Source organism: Melanotaenia boesemani, chromosome 14 (genome assembly GCF_017639745.1).
Source record: "Melanotaenia boesemani isolate fMelBoe1 chromosome 14, fMelBoe1.pri, whole genome shotgun sequence".
Lineage (NCBI taxonomy): Eukaryota > Metazoa > Chordata > Actinopteri > Atheriniformes > Melanotaeniidae > Melanotaenia > Melanotaenia boesemani.
Genome location: NC_055695.1, coordinates 1054722 through 1069407, shown reverse-complemented (window position 1 = coordinate 1069407; position 14686 = coordinate 1054722). Strand labels below are relative to the sequence as shown.

The 14686-nt window shown below is 46.4% G+C and overlaps 1 protein-coding gene across 2 annotated transcripts in view; it reads right to left on the bottom strand.

The window, feature by feature from the left end:
* grin3bb (glutamate receptor, ionotropic, N-methyl-D-aspartate 3Bb) overlaps positions 1-14686 on the bottom strand; it is a 44629-nt gene that overhangs the window by 24047 nt on the left and 5896 nt on the right. Inside the window, exons 1-3 of one of the 2 annotated variants that reach the window (XM_042006049.1) lie at positions 4002-4122; positions 2944-3590; positions 1-1093 (exon numbers count right to left, since the gene is read on the bottom strand). In XM_042006049.1, the coding sequence (XP_041861983.1) occupies positions 1-1093; positions 2944-3572 (1722 nt within the window). In that variant the 5' untranslated portion in view covers positions 3573-3590; positions 4002-4122. Of the gene's footprint in view, positions 1094-2943; positions 3591-4001; positions 4123-14686 lie in introns of those variants that run through there. The other variant, XM_042006048.1, reaches the window with a different exon arrangement.

The window sequence follows — 14686 nt, the reverse complement described above, 5'->3', positions numbered from 1 at the left end:
CTTGGTGTCGTGGATCCCTGAGACTTCTTCAAAGGCCTTCTCGCCCACCATGACAGCGGCCAGGTTGGCCGTGTAGCTGGACAGCACCAGCAGACAGAAGATGGCCCACAGGTTCATCAGGAAGCGTCCCGTCCAGCACTTTGGCGTCTTTGAGGAGACGGTACGTCCAAACAGGATGGCGTAGCATAGGTTGAGAGCTGACGAGTACGAGAACACCCTGACCCTGTTACGTCCGTGAGGCGTCATACCAAACGGACTCTTCCACTCATACAGAGTCAGGAAGAGCGCCGTGATGTGCAGCCCCAGAAAGATGCCCACCCACATGGACCAGTGCAGAGGCCACATGAAGGCACCGATGGGGGCCGCCGTGTCCTTACTGCGCACCAGGATGCCCAGGCTGGTGGAGAAAAATGGAGAAGTGAAGTCAATCACCCGACTGCGGGCTGAGTTGATGCTGAAAGAAGTGACGGCCATGTCAGCTAGACCGTTCAGGAGATCCCCCACCAGCCCGGTCCACCGACCGCCCTTCCAGGCTCCATACTTTCCATCTCCAACGATGTAGAGGTCAAACTCAAAGCCCAGGTCCTCGGCCAGCTTCTCCAGCAGGTCGATGCAGTATCCATAGCAACACTTGGTGTAGTTCAGAGGCAGGGAGCTGCCATTCCCTCCTGCCACCTCCCTGAAATACCGCTCCAGAGTCTCAGAGCTGTTGCTGCCGGCGTCCAAGCAGAACTGACCAGCAGGGCAGCTGCCCTCGTCATCTGTGTCCCGCGTGAACACAAAGGGATGTTCCACCAGGGTCACCACCCGGACCCGAGTCCCCCCTAATGGCATCCCTGTTCTCCAGCGGCCTCGAGTCCGTCCACTTGCTCCCTCTGTCCTATGATGGGGTCGAGGTCCCTGCCACACCCCCTGGTCCTCCACCTGCAGCTGGCTCCCCTCCCAGCTACCAATCGTCACCCAGGTGGGTTGACCCAGAGCATCCCGGTGCAGGCTCCAGATGTGGAACCGCTGAGAAGTCAGGACCTGAGACCAGTTCTGGTGGACCTGGATTGGACCAGTGAGTCCAGAAAAAGACGTGCTAGACAGAAACCTGCAGGAGAAGGTTTGAAGATTAACTACACAATGGCTGAGAGGAATTTTCATTACAGTAGATGTTTGTTAGATCGTGTTGTTACATAAATTTCATCATTATTAGTCAGTCAGGTTTATTTATTAAGCATATTTAAAACAGCCGCTGCTGCCCAAATGCTGCACATAGGCAATACACAGTGCATTTAAATTTAAATCACTTAAGCTATTAAATGAGACTAGCGGTGCCAGAATTCTGCTCAGCTTGTGCTGAAAGCCAGAGCAAACAGATGGGTCTTCACCAGAGACTTCAGTTTAAAGGCTGAGCTGTTCTAATGCTTGGGGGAGACTGAATCTAGAAGCAGCAACAGCAAATGCTTGGTCCCTTTTAGTTGTCAGCCACAATCTAGAGATTTCTAAAAGAATTTGATGGTCTCACTGGTTACCTGGGACATGAACAGAGAAGCTCTAAAAGGTAGGAATGTGCTAGGTCATACAAATATTATCAGAAAGACCTTAAAATGAATCCTGTAGGTAACTGGGAGCCAGAGCAAAGAGGCCATAACAGGAATTATGAGCTCATACTCCATACTGCATTTTGATCATGAACCAGCTGCAGGCGATGGACGAAGGCCTGGTCCAGACCATAGTTTAAAGAACTGCAGTAGTCCAAGCAGCATGGACTGCTCGCTCCCACTATTCCCACAACTGATGATGTCTCATCCACAGCAGCTCTAGAGACGTCTGTAGAAGCTGATTTATGTTTGGAACGTTTCTGGCCTGTCCAGCTCGCTGAGTTAACCAAAACAACAGCTTCATCTAAACCTTCCATTTGTACTTTAGACCCCATCCAGACTATTGAGAACTTTTCCCTTTAGTTAATACATCTGTACTGCATCCTATCAACATGTCTCTATTGACAGGAGATGTACCTCCATCTTTTAATTCTAGACTGCTGGAATCAAACCTTTACTTAAAAAACTACTCTTGATCCAGGAGTGTTAGCTAGTTATAAACCTATATCCAAGCTCCCCTTCATGTCTAAAACGCTTGAGAAAAAACATTTGAACAGAAATAATCAGTCTGAAGAGTTTTAGTCCAGATCTCATCGTAGCAAAGAGACAAACCTAATGAAGGTACCAATGATCTTCTCAGATAAAAAGTCTGAATCAGAAAGGCTTTATTGCAGGGACAGTAAAGGGTATTTGCAGTATGAGGAATTTGTTGTGGTGTCAGATGCGAAAACAGTAAAAACTGCAAGCAGACAAACAAAAGGCCATTTAGAAATGAAGTATAAAGTTGTTTCCAACTGCCCAACATGCCCTAAACACTCAAATATTCTTTCTTCAGAAATGTGCAAAATTTCTACAGTTGTCCTCGCCTTGATTCTTTTTGTGCTTTTTGTTCCCTTTCTGATTCTCTTCTTCTTCTCTGATTTGTTTCTTTCGCTGGTTCTATGTCAGCTTTCTTATTGGCACTGCCCCCAATTTCTGGTGGTATTCCTCCGTCTTCTGCAAGGGAGGCACCTTCAAGTCAACAAAGCAAAAGTAGACAGGTTGGGTGAACTCCATGCCCACTCCAAGACCCTGATAAGGGTGTAGAGGTGGTCCACGCTCCTCTCCAGGATCCCTGAAAAGACCTTACCAAGCTGAGGCTGAAGAGTGTGATCCTAATGAAACTGAACCAAACTAACAGGACAAGTAGGGTCAAGATACTGATCTGAACTATGTTCCCTATATGGAAACCAGATCTTGGTTCTACTGAAGTTTGAAAATTAGGTTTTTCCTGAACATCTGAGCTGTTCCTGCTCTGGATTTTTGGGTCTCATGTTTGTTTTTGGGTTATTACGAAAGTGAGGAAGGTGGTTGTTACCTGGACAGGTACCGTCCTGACGATGGCACCTTGTTTTTGCTGGGTTTGCTGAAGCAGTTCACCATGTTCTGGATCAGAGTCAGGTCCGGCTTTACCATGGTCGCTGCAGCTACAGCCCTGGTGAGGAGCTGCAGGGCATCTCTGATGTAGAAATCCAGAGGTTTCCGATCCACCTCACCGTAAGCCAGGAGGCCGAGTGGTAGCCCGATGGTGTGCAGTACATCAGGACTGAGTGGCTGGGCCAGAACCCAGTGCACCATGGGTAATGTCAGACCCAGGTCCTGAGCAATGCGCAGCACCATCCCCGTACACTGTGGGTCCGCTCCGAACAACAGCACTGATGCTGGGGAGGCCTGGTTCTGGTTCTGTTTGAAGTGCCGTGACAGGAAGTCATGGATCTGCGTATCATCATGGGCTGACTGGGTCAGGTTCAGCAGGGCTTGCAGGTGCCAGGTGACTCCGCCCACTCTGTCCCATGATGAAAAGCTTCCACTGTCTAGGAGACGCAAGAGACCACGAGCCTCTTCCCAGCCCCTACAAAGGACTGCAGAACCCTCCTTCCATCCAGACCGCCGAAGAACCGTCAGCAGAAGATCGGACAGTTCAGACTCTGGAGCCCCTGTGACCATCTGCAGGTGGAACCAGTTCTACAAGAACCAAGAGGAGAACCAGCATGAAGACAACAGAACAGGACAGATGGCTTTTTTAATCAGATAAACCAATAATTTGGTCCAGTGGAATATTCAGTAAACCAAGCGAGAAGAGAAAGAGAACACTCCCACCAGGAGAGCAATCAGGAGAACGCCAAAGAGAAGGCTGAGAACACAGAAAAGAACATTAAGGAGAACACTGGAGGGAACCTTGAGGAGAACACTGAGAACACTGACAAGAACACCGTGGAGAATTCTGGAGAACACAAAAAGATGACCAAGGAGTACCATAAAGACCCTGGAAAGACCACATGAAGGGAACCTAAAGGAGAACGTTAGGGAGAACACAGAGATAGAACCGGCCTCAGTCTGAGTGTTTGTGGGTAAAAATCTTCATTGTGTTATTACCAGATCCAAGATCCCCCCTAGAACAGGTCAACAGTCTGAGTCTGGGTCTGGGGAGGGTTCCTGCACTCTGGAAAACATCCTGCATGGTTCCAGTTGTAAAAAGAGAACTTTTACAGGCCAGATGTTCCCACCTCCCACGTGATGAAGACATGGGAACGTTTGTATCCTCCACAGTTATCAGCTGTACAGGGGCTGTGCTCTCTGCCTTCCCCTTCTTCCTTTACACCGGTGGTTCCCAACCTATTTTCTTTGGGGACCCCTTCATACAAATACACAAAAGCCGTGGACCCCCTGCCCCACCCCGTACTGAAACCATGCTTGCTGTTATACTTAAGAGAACCATAAATAATGTATTCTGGCTGAGTCCTGTCCTTCCATAAAGCCAAAGTTAAAATAACATTTAACGTGACTTCTTTCTAAAATAAGGACAATGAGTGGACATTAATTACAATGACCCTGAATGTTCAAAGCCTGGGGGTCCTGGACCCCAGGTTGGGAACCACTGCTTTACACCTCTGACTTCCATCACAACTCAGATCCCTGTAGAAGGTCTCTGATGATACCGTGGCATAGATCAAGGAGGGTGAGGAGGAGGAATGTCCGACCCTGGTGACAAATTGATAGCGTGATGTCACCAAAACAAGCTCCAGCAAAACATCCCAAAAACCAAGGAAATGGTACTGGACTTCCGGCAGGACCTGGACTGGACCTATACTCAGCCTGGACCTGGATTACGCAGTACTGAAGCAGAGAACCATGACAGAGATAATCCTCTGAACACCATCACCAGAGACCTGGTCTGCAATTGGACTGCGCCTGGACAGGGCCTGTACCTGGACTGGACCTGGACTGGGTCTGGACTCTGGAGGCAGTGTTGACCAATATCATCCTCTGATCACCACCTCTAGAGACCTGACCTGGACCTTGACTGCACTAGGAGCTGGACTGAGCCTGGACCAAGACTAATCCTGGACTGGACCTGGACTTGGCCTGAACTCGGCCTGGACCAGCAGGGCCTGGCAGAAGCCCTGAAAAACGGTTCGATGTCCGTCACCCAAAGCTCAGGATGTCTTGTGGCTTTTCTACTGAGCTGGATTTTACTACACACATCAGATATATAACAAAAACTGGATTTTATCATCTTAAAAACATCGCCAGAGTCGCCCATTTCTCTCTCTTGCCAGCACGGAGGTTGTTAGAGTAAGCAAAGTTGACAGTTTAAAGTTAACAGTTTAAACTTTCTCCCTTAAGGATGGGTAATGATTTGTTGTCTCACCCACCCTGCAGAGGACAGGATGTGGTGGTCACAGCTCTGTGTGAAAAGGGTCATAAAGTGTTGTATGCTGATGTGTTTCCCTGAAGTTTGCGAGAACTTTGCTTGCTCTACTGAAGTGTGATAGCTGCTCAATAAAAAGGGTGCACTGGGGTTGAGACTTCGGAGTTGACACCAGACACTCTCTGAGTGCTGAACCACAGTCTCTCCCCATCGCGATGAAGCTGACTTCACTCTGAGTTCTTTGTGTCTTATTTTATGATAGAAAAATACCCATCATTTTTGGTGCCGTGACCCGGATCCCAACATACCCATTCGTTGACAGGAGGAGGCCTGAACACCGAAACCCGCGCGGGCAGCCATCATCAGGATGGCTGAGAGGAAAGACCTGACGACTGAATTGTCCAACAGGCCGGTGATTTACTTCATGCTCATCCTGCCAGCGGTGGATTGACGGGATCCGTGACTGAGGAGGACACCGAACCCGGAGTGAGTATAAGCAAGAGAGTGACGCTAGGGAAAGAAATAACAGACGCCAGGTTAAACCTGGGAGCAGTCTTTGTTATAACACGCCAGATTAAATCTGGGGCAGTGTTGATAAAACACGCCAAGTGGTTCCTGGGAGCAGTGCTATAGACGCCAAGTTTTTTTCTTGGGAGCAGTCACTTAGTGCGCCAGACTAAGTCTGGGAGCAGCACTATAGAACACGCCAGAAATTTCTGGGAGCAGTGTAAAAACGCACGCCAGAGAACCCTTGGGAGCAGTGTTAAAGGTAAAGCGTCTGAAAGAAGGCGCAGGGACAGAGCCTAGGCAGAAGTGTGTGTGAGTGAGTGACTGTGAGAGTGAGTGCTCGAAGTAGATTTGACTGAAGCATCGCACTGGTGGAAACCTGACGGTGATAACACAAGCCAGTGGACTGGTGAAGTAGGTCAATTTACCTCTCGAGATTAAGGTCATAATTTCATAACACAACGCAGACCCAATATGGGAAACAGTGAATCTTCAGTCGCCTTAGAGGGCGATGTGAAGTACATGAATCAGAGGAATCCGGATAACGTCAAGTTTCTGGAAAAATGGGTCCCCAAATATGGGGTGACAGGGAAGTTGAAGGTAGATGAGTGGCAGACAGTAGTAGATAAGCTGGAAGCAAGTGTAAGTGGTAAGACTGGTAAGAAGGCAGATAAGAAAAAGAAGGAGCTGGAGTGTGCGCACAGGTGGTTAGAGGAGTCTAAGATTCGCAGGGATAATATTAGAAAGTCTAAAGAAAGAAAGAAGGGCGAAGAGGCTGCTATGGCAGCTTTTGTAAGACCTGGTGATAACGAGACCGGTCCCGTCTACCCAAGGAGACGGGACCAACCTGTTCAGCCCGCACCAGGCCCCTCGGGTGGAGCTGCTTCGGCCACCCAGGGTACTCCCAGAAGAGGCAGACTGCCACCTACTCTGACCCCGACCTCGTCCCCGCTTGCATCTCTTACTGCTCCACCAGTAACAGATTCACCTAAACCAGGCCCGGCAGCTCCGTTATATCCGGTGCTGCCACCTGCATATGACTTAAGACCGTCAGATAGTGTGCGCCCACCAGCCAGATACACAGAGACTTTCCCCATGATTCAGGTTGCTAATCCTAATCCTGAGGCAGCTGACAGACACATGTATGTGTTCAGACCATGGACTCTTGAAGAAGCTGCCAAAGCAGTAGCAGGTGTGACTCCTCCTCGTGAGAATCCTGATGACTGGGTCCAGGACATAACTGACATTATACATTCCTACAGACTGAATGCTCACGAGGCAGGAGAAGCTATGATGTCCTCTTTGGGGAAAGACTGGGGCAGAGTGAGAGGAGATTATACAGGCAGAGATGCGGTAGGAGCAGTTAGCCCCTACCCAGCAGATGGTGACATAACTGGAGCCTATAAAACTCAGTTAGATGCACTTTTTGACCGTGTGCGTGTTGCCTTTAAGAAAATGGCTATTTTATTTATTATTTTATGATAGAAAAATACCCATCAGAGGTGCTGATGCTTTTATTTTTAGTAGATTAAATTATTGTAATGCCCTGCTCTCTGGTCTTCCCAAAAAGTCAATTTCAAACCTACAACTACTTCAGGACTCGGTGGCACGAGTTCTGAGTTCTTAATGGTCTTGGGCCCTCTTATTTATCAGACCTTCTTTTAAATTATGAATCCTCGCGGACCCTTAGGTCCTCTGGTAGCGGTCTTTCCATTGTTACAGCCCTCGTCTGTGGAACAGTCTGCCAGAGAACCTCAGGGCTGCAGAGAACGTTGATGTTTTTAAAAAGAGGCTTAAGATGGGGATCCTCCACGCCGGGGGTTTTTACCTGATCGGTCTGGGGGTTGTTGCTGTATTGATTGCCCTTGTCTGGTTGGCTGGGGCCCCGACCTGCAGCCTTATGGCTGTGGTGTGGGTCTGCCCTGTTTGGGGAGGCTGGCTCCTGGTGTGGATGGATCCCCATAATAACATCGTTTCCTCACAGCAGCATCAAGCCAGGTATTTATTTATTTATTACTTTTAATATTTTATACCTGCTATTAGCTTGGAGACAGAAGTTAAAGAGGCGGGCGGGAGGGGGGGTTTGAGGTGTAAAGGCTTATTTTTGTTTTACTATACATTAATTGTTTTTTTGTTTTTTTTTTTTTTTTTTTTTTTTTTTTATCTGCGTGTGTGTGCTTTGATTGAAACTTTGTTGTGACTTACGTTTTTAAGATGCAAAAACTGTTGCATTTTTATTATGTGAAGCACTTTGTGCTGCAATCCTGCATGAAAAGTGCTATATAAATAAAGTTTGATTTGATTTGATTTGATTTGATTTGATTTGATTTGATTTGATTTGATTTGATTTTGGAGGAAGCTCATCTGATACAGCTGTACCTCTAAATTAAATTAAATTCAGCTTTATTTGTATGCGGCTACTTCACAACATCATCTCAGGCTTTACAGACAAATCAACACGATTATTAAAATAGTCCAGTTAAAGAAAACCAAGAGACTGCACTGAATGTGGACTTTGATCCGGCCCCCCATCCTGAGCATAACCCAAGTTCTTACATCAGAAGTCATTCACATAAATACGTGCACGTGTCCAGTGATATGTGCACGTGTCCATTGATACGTGCGTGTGTCCAGTGATACGTGCACGTGTCCATTGATACGTACGCATGTCCATTGATATGTGCAAGTGTCCAGTGATTTGTGCACGTGTCCAATGATATGTGCACTTGTCCAATGATACGTACACGTGTCCAGTGATTTGTGCACGTGTCCAGTGATATGTGCCCATGTCCAGTGATTTGTGCACGTGTCCAGCGTTGACGAGGAGGTGAAATGAAAGTGTTCCAACAGAAAGCGATCAGGAAATGATGAAATATCCCAGCAGGATCTGATCACCTCTCCGGACTCCTCAATGTCGACCTGTCTGTCAAGAGAAGGACTCTGATGGACGATTTAGTTCAATATGAATGTTAAACTAAAGAGAATAAAATCAGAGTCCAAACCTGCCAGCAAGCACGGTAGTCTCAGAATCTGTTACCATGGGAACTGATCTGACCTCTGATCTGGGGTCTAATGTTCTGTGTCACATCTCTTTTCAGCTTTTTCAGTCATGTTAGGGCACACACACATGCACACACACACCTACACACATGCACAGGGGCGTGTGTGCAGGTGTGTGTGTGTGTGCGCAGGAAGAAGATGGATAATAAAGCAGCTGCTGCTCATGTGCTACTAAAGCTTCCAAAAGTTTTCTGTTCTGCTGACGAAGCAGACAAATGTTTCCTGAGGAAGAGGAGCAAACAACTGACTTTCAGAACCTCCAGGCCTGAAGTGAGCCGGTTCTACAGAGCAGAGCATCCTGTGAGATGTAGGAGATCTCTGCCAGCAGCCAGACTGAGTCCATCCTCAGAGATGGTTTTCCTTGGTCCATCAGGTAAATTCCAGTATGTGATTGGATAAGAACTGGTCTGCGTTTCATGGACCACCTTGTTCTTACCAGAACAAAGAGAATCAAATACAGAAACAGATAAAAGCTCAGAGTTCAGATGAAAGAAAAGAGATGAAACAACTCATGGTCACATGACTTTCAGAGGTCAGAAGAAGACCCTGATCTGGGAGCAGAAACTCCACAGCTGGAATACAAGCTGAAGACTGAATGTGATCAGGGATTTATCTTCTTTATTTGTTTCAGCTCTGCAGAGAAATATTGAATAAATCAGTCCTGAAAAACAACATCAAAGACTAATAAGTCGTCTTTGAAACAAATATGGAGAACAGTAGGACACCCACAGACATCAAACCTTCTAACCCCCCGTCTGCCCCATTATTTCTAAAACCTGGTTGATGACCAATATAAACCTGATTAAAACCAGCTTAAACCTGAATACAGACTTAAATCTGAATAGAGGCAGCTTCAAGTTGTGATACAGGAGACGTTCTATTCTATTCTATTCTATTCTATTCTATTCGAATAATATCATCCTGGACATAAGTGCAGCAGCTTCTTAAGTACTTGGTTGAACGAAAGAGCTGGACAAATCTTTCTAACTCATTCTGAGTAGAAGAGTTAAGCTAAGTGTGGAAATGCTCCTTAAACAACTGAGTCTTTAGCTTGCTTTTAAAAGTGGATACGGACTCTGCGGATCGGACGGAGTTTGGTAGATCGTTCCACCACCGGGGAACAACAGAGGAGAAGAGTCTAGCTACTGATGTGGCGCCACCTTGTGGTGGGAGCACTAGGCGTCTTTCACTGGCAGAGCGTAACTGTGGAGAGGGAGTGTAGCTCTGGATTAAGGAGTGGAGGTAGACCGGAGCCATTTGGGTTATTGTTTTGTAAGCCAGAAGCAGAGCTTTGAATTTGATGCTCTGCAACTGGAAGCCAGTGGAGAGCGATTAGCAGCGGAGTGACATGAGCTCTTTTGGGCTGGTTGAAGACCAGACGTGCTGCTGCGTTCTGGATCATCTGCAGAGGTTTAACTGAGCATGCAGGCAGGCCAGCCAGTAAGGAGTTGCAGTAGTCAGTGCGTGAAATGACCAGAGCCTGGACCAGGAGCTGGGTCGTGTGTTCAGTCAGGTAGGGTCTGATCCTCCTGATGTTGTAGAGAGCAAATCGTCAAGATCGGGAAACCGAGGCAACATGGTCCTTAAAGGTCAGCTGGTTGTCAACCATGACACCAAGATTCCTGGTAGAAGACGTAGGTACAAGCGTGATGGAGTCAAGCTGCACGCTTATCTGTGGCGGTAAGGAAGGACTGGCTGGAAAGACAATAAGCTCAGTCTTGGACAGATTTAGCTGAAGGTGGCGGTCCTTCATCCATGCGGAGATATCAGCAACATGCTGATATTCACATTGAGACGGTTGTGTCATCAGGTGGGAAAGAAAGAAAAAGCTGAGTGTCATCTGCATAGCAGTGGTAGGAGAAACCATGAGAGCTAATGATGCACCGAGTGAGGAGGTGTATAGTGAAAAGAGAAGAGGGCCAAGCACCGAGCCCTGTTGTCAGCCCATGTGATCTGGACACGCCCCCTAGCCAAGATACTTTGAATGATCTCCCTGTGAGGTAGGACATAAACCACGAGAAGACAGATCCTGAGATGCCAAGCTCCGAGAGTGTGGAGAACAGTATATGATGGTTGACCGTGTCAAAGGCCACTCCCACAGAGGTTTATAGACTCTGTGGGAGTGGTTCTGGTGGCTGCATCTGTAACAGGTGTATTATCAGCCTTGCCGGATAAGCAGGAATCAGATCAAAGAGGAAACACCTGCAGCCTGACAGATGAATTCTCAGGATGAAACTCCACATCAGAAACGCTGCAGAATGAATGACAAGCATCAGATCAAAAACACCTTCAGACCAGTTGAGATTTCTCATTAACTTGGTTTAGATCCATGTTTTTATTCATGTTTTTAATGACTAAGTCAAGTCATTAAACTAGAAAAGATGTTTTTGTCGATGGGTTTGACACTCGAATGGCCAAATTCCACAAATTCCATAAACTACTAAACCACTACACGTAAACCTCAATAAATTCCCTTCATAAGCATGTACGCAGCGTGTGTTGTGTGTTTAGTACACGGAGTGTGTTGCATGTTTAATACGTGGTGTGTGTTACGTGCTTACTGTGCAGCGTGTGTTGCATGTTTAATACGTGGTGTGTGTTACGTGCTTACTGTGCAGCGTGTGTTGCATGTTTAGTACAAAGCGTGTGTTGCGTGTTTTGTACAAAGTGTATGTTGCATGTTTAGTACAAAGCGTGTGTTGCGTGTTTTGTACAAAGTGTATGTTGCATGTTTAGTACAAAGCGTGTGTTGCGTGTTTTGTACAAAGTGTATGTTGCATGTTTAGTACATGGCGTGTGTTGCGTGTTTTGTACAAAGTGTATGTTGCATGTTTAGTACATGGTGTGTGTTGCGTGTTTAGTACATGGCGTGTGTTGTGTGTTTTGTACGAAGCGTGTGTTGCGTGTTTAGTACATGGCGTGTGTTGCGTGTTTTGTACAAAGTGTATGTTGCATGTTTAGTACATGGTGTGTGTTGCGTGTTTAGTACATGGTGTGTGTTGCGTGTTTTGTACAAAGTGTATGTTGCATGTTTAGTACATGGTGTGTGTTGCGTGTTTAGTACATGGCGTGTGTTGTGTGTTTTGTACGAAGCGTGTGTTGCATGTTTAGTACATGGTGTGTGTTGCATGTTTAGTACATGGCGTGTGTTGTGTGTTTAGTACAAAGCGTGTGTTGCTTGTTTAGTACATGGTGTGTGTTGCGTGTTTAGTACATGGCGTGTGTTGTGTGTTTTGTACGAAGCGTGTGTTGCGTGTTTAGTACAAGGTGTGTGTTGCGTGTTTAGTACGAAGCGTGTGTTGCGTGTTTAGTACAAGGTGTGTGTTGCGTGTTTAGTACGAGGTGTGTGTTGCGTGTTTAGTACATGGCGTGTGTTGCGTGTTTTGTACAAAGTGTATGTTGCATGTTTAGTACATGGTGTGTGTTGCGTGTTTAGTACATGGCGTGTGTTGCGTGTTTTGTACAAAGTGTATGTTGCATGTTTAGTACATGGTGTGTGTTGCGTGTTTAGTACATGGCGTGTGTTGTGTGTTTTGTACGAAGCGTGTGTTGCATGTTTAGTACATGGTGTGTGTTGCATGTTTAGTACATGGCGTGTGTTGTGTGTTTAGTACAAAGCGTGTGTTGCTTGTTTAGTACATGGTGTGTGTTGCGTGTTTAGTACATGGCGTGTGTTGTGTGTTTTGTACGAAGCGTGTGTTGCGTGTTTAGTACAAGGTGTGTGTTGCGTGTTTAGTACGAAGCGTGTGTTGCGTGTTTAGTACAAGGTGTGTGTTGCGTGTTTAGTACGAGGTGTGTGTTGCGTGTTTAGTACGAAGCGTGTGTTGCGTGTTTAGTACAAGCTGTGTGTTGCGTGTTTAGTACGAGGTGTGTGTTGCGTGTTTAGTACGAGGCGTGTGTTGCTCGTTTAGTATGAGGCGTGTGTTGTGTGTTTTGTACGAAGCGTGTGTTGCGTGTTTAGTACATGGTGTGTGTTGCGTGTTTAGTACGAAGCGTGTGTTGCGTGTTTAGTACAAGGTGTGTGTTGCTTGTTTAGTACGAGGTGTGTGTTGCGTGTTTAGTACGAAGCGTGTGTTGCGTGTTTAGTACAAGGTGTGTGTTACGTGTTTTGTACAAAGCGTGTTTTGCGTGTTTAGTATGAGTCGAGTGTTGCGTGTTTTGGTACGAGGTGTGTGTTGCGTGTTTAGTCTGCTGCAGGTTGTTTTTTTCTCCTGCAAGACTAAATTGTTGTTTTTGTATAAACTAAACTTTGCAGTGAAAACTTTCAGAGAACAGAGGTTCCTCAGAGTTTCCATCCTGCAGCACTTTGTGTCGTTTCAATGTGAAATAAACCCAGCAGGAGCTGAAGGAATGAAATCTCTTCACCATTTAAAATGTCTTTGATCAGAGGCGGATCAGCCAGCTGTCGCTCTTTCTGCTCGTCTTTCATCGTCTCTGCTGTTGTTGGTTTTATGTTTTACTGTCAGCAGGAGAGAAATTATGTTTTAGAGACAGTGCTGTCCCTAACCTGGACAGCACTGGAACCAGAACCAAAAGTGGACCCAAGTCTAAAACGCCTGAAACAAGCCCTGGATTAAGTTCTCAAAGAGAACCAGTCTGAACTGACCTCAGAAACCCAACTCAGCCAACCAGAAAGCAGGTGAGAGCAGAAGAGAAGTATGTTTTCAGTCTTCTGATAAATAAAAATGTCATGATGCGGTGGGGGTGAGGACCCCAGTGCAGGCTTAAGGAGGCAGACCGATGCATGTAAACAGTTAACTTAAGTAACACGGGGCTCTGGTGGCAAAAACTCAGACATGGCATGGAACCACAATGTGAACACTAACAAAACTTGACATGGACTACATTTCTAACAGTGAAAAGCAGACAATTGGCTGGGCAGGAAGAACTGAAACCAATGGCTTAGTGCACTGAAAGACTAACTAGACGCAGGTGAGGTGAACGAACGACCAGGTGAACTAATAAGCAGGAACCAAAAAGCAACACAGAACTAAACATGACCCTAAATACCAAAAACCAAGAACATAAATTGTGATCATGACAAAACTTTATATTCAGACTGAAAAATGATTTTATTTCTGCTGAAATTTTCCCACTGACGTCTGCGAGCCTGAAAGCATCACAGAGCTCATCCTGAGTGATGCTTCATCAGCTGATGAACGCAGGTCTGGTCACCTCCCAGGTTCTGATTCTCCTGTGTTGTGTTCTTTGTGCCAGATGTTTTAATGGATCCTGGATGAAGCAGCAGGTGGTTCTGTTCTGACCTGACTGCTGCAAGTGGGTCATGATGAAAGTGGAACTGCAGAAGGACCGTTAATCACTTTGATCCACAGTTAAAACACTCGGTTCTGATTGGACCTCCTGCGCTGGTTTACAGTTGCTTCACAACAGAACTGGGATGCTTCAGTTCCTCCTGGCTTTTATGGGCATCCCGGGTCCTCTGAGCCAGTGGGATTAGAGGATCGAGGTGGGATTTTCAGGTGAAATTAAACTAGTCAGAACCATAGAGGTCAAACAAAGAAAGGAGTGATGCATGATGGGAAACTAATCTGCTGTCGCAAGTCTTCAGAGGGATTAAAGATTTCCCCGTCAAGCTGAATTTAACAGCTGCAGGTGAATCTCCACAGACTCTGTTTTCAGCAGCGACATGGACAAGATGGCCGCCGCCCACACTGAACGTCCATCTGTCAGCAGTTTCAGGTGACGTGGAACATCTAAGTTCTGTTCTCAACTTCACATGGCATCATTTTACCTTCACTTGTGTTTCATTCTGAAGCTTCTGGATTATTTAGTCTCTGGCTGCAGAGAACACAACAGAACCATTAATAGAAGTCCAAGCAGA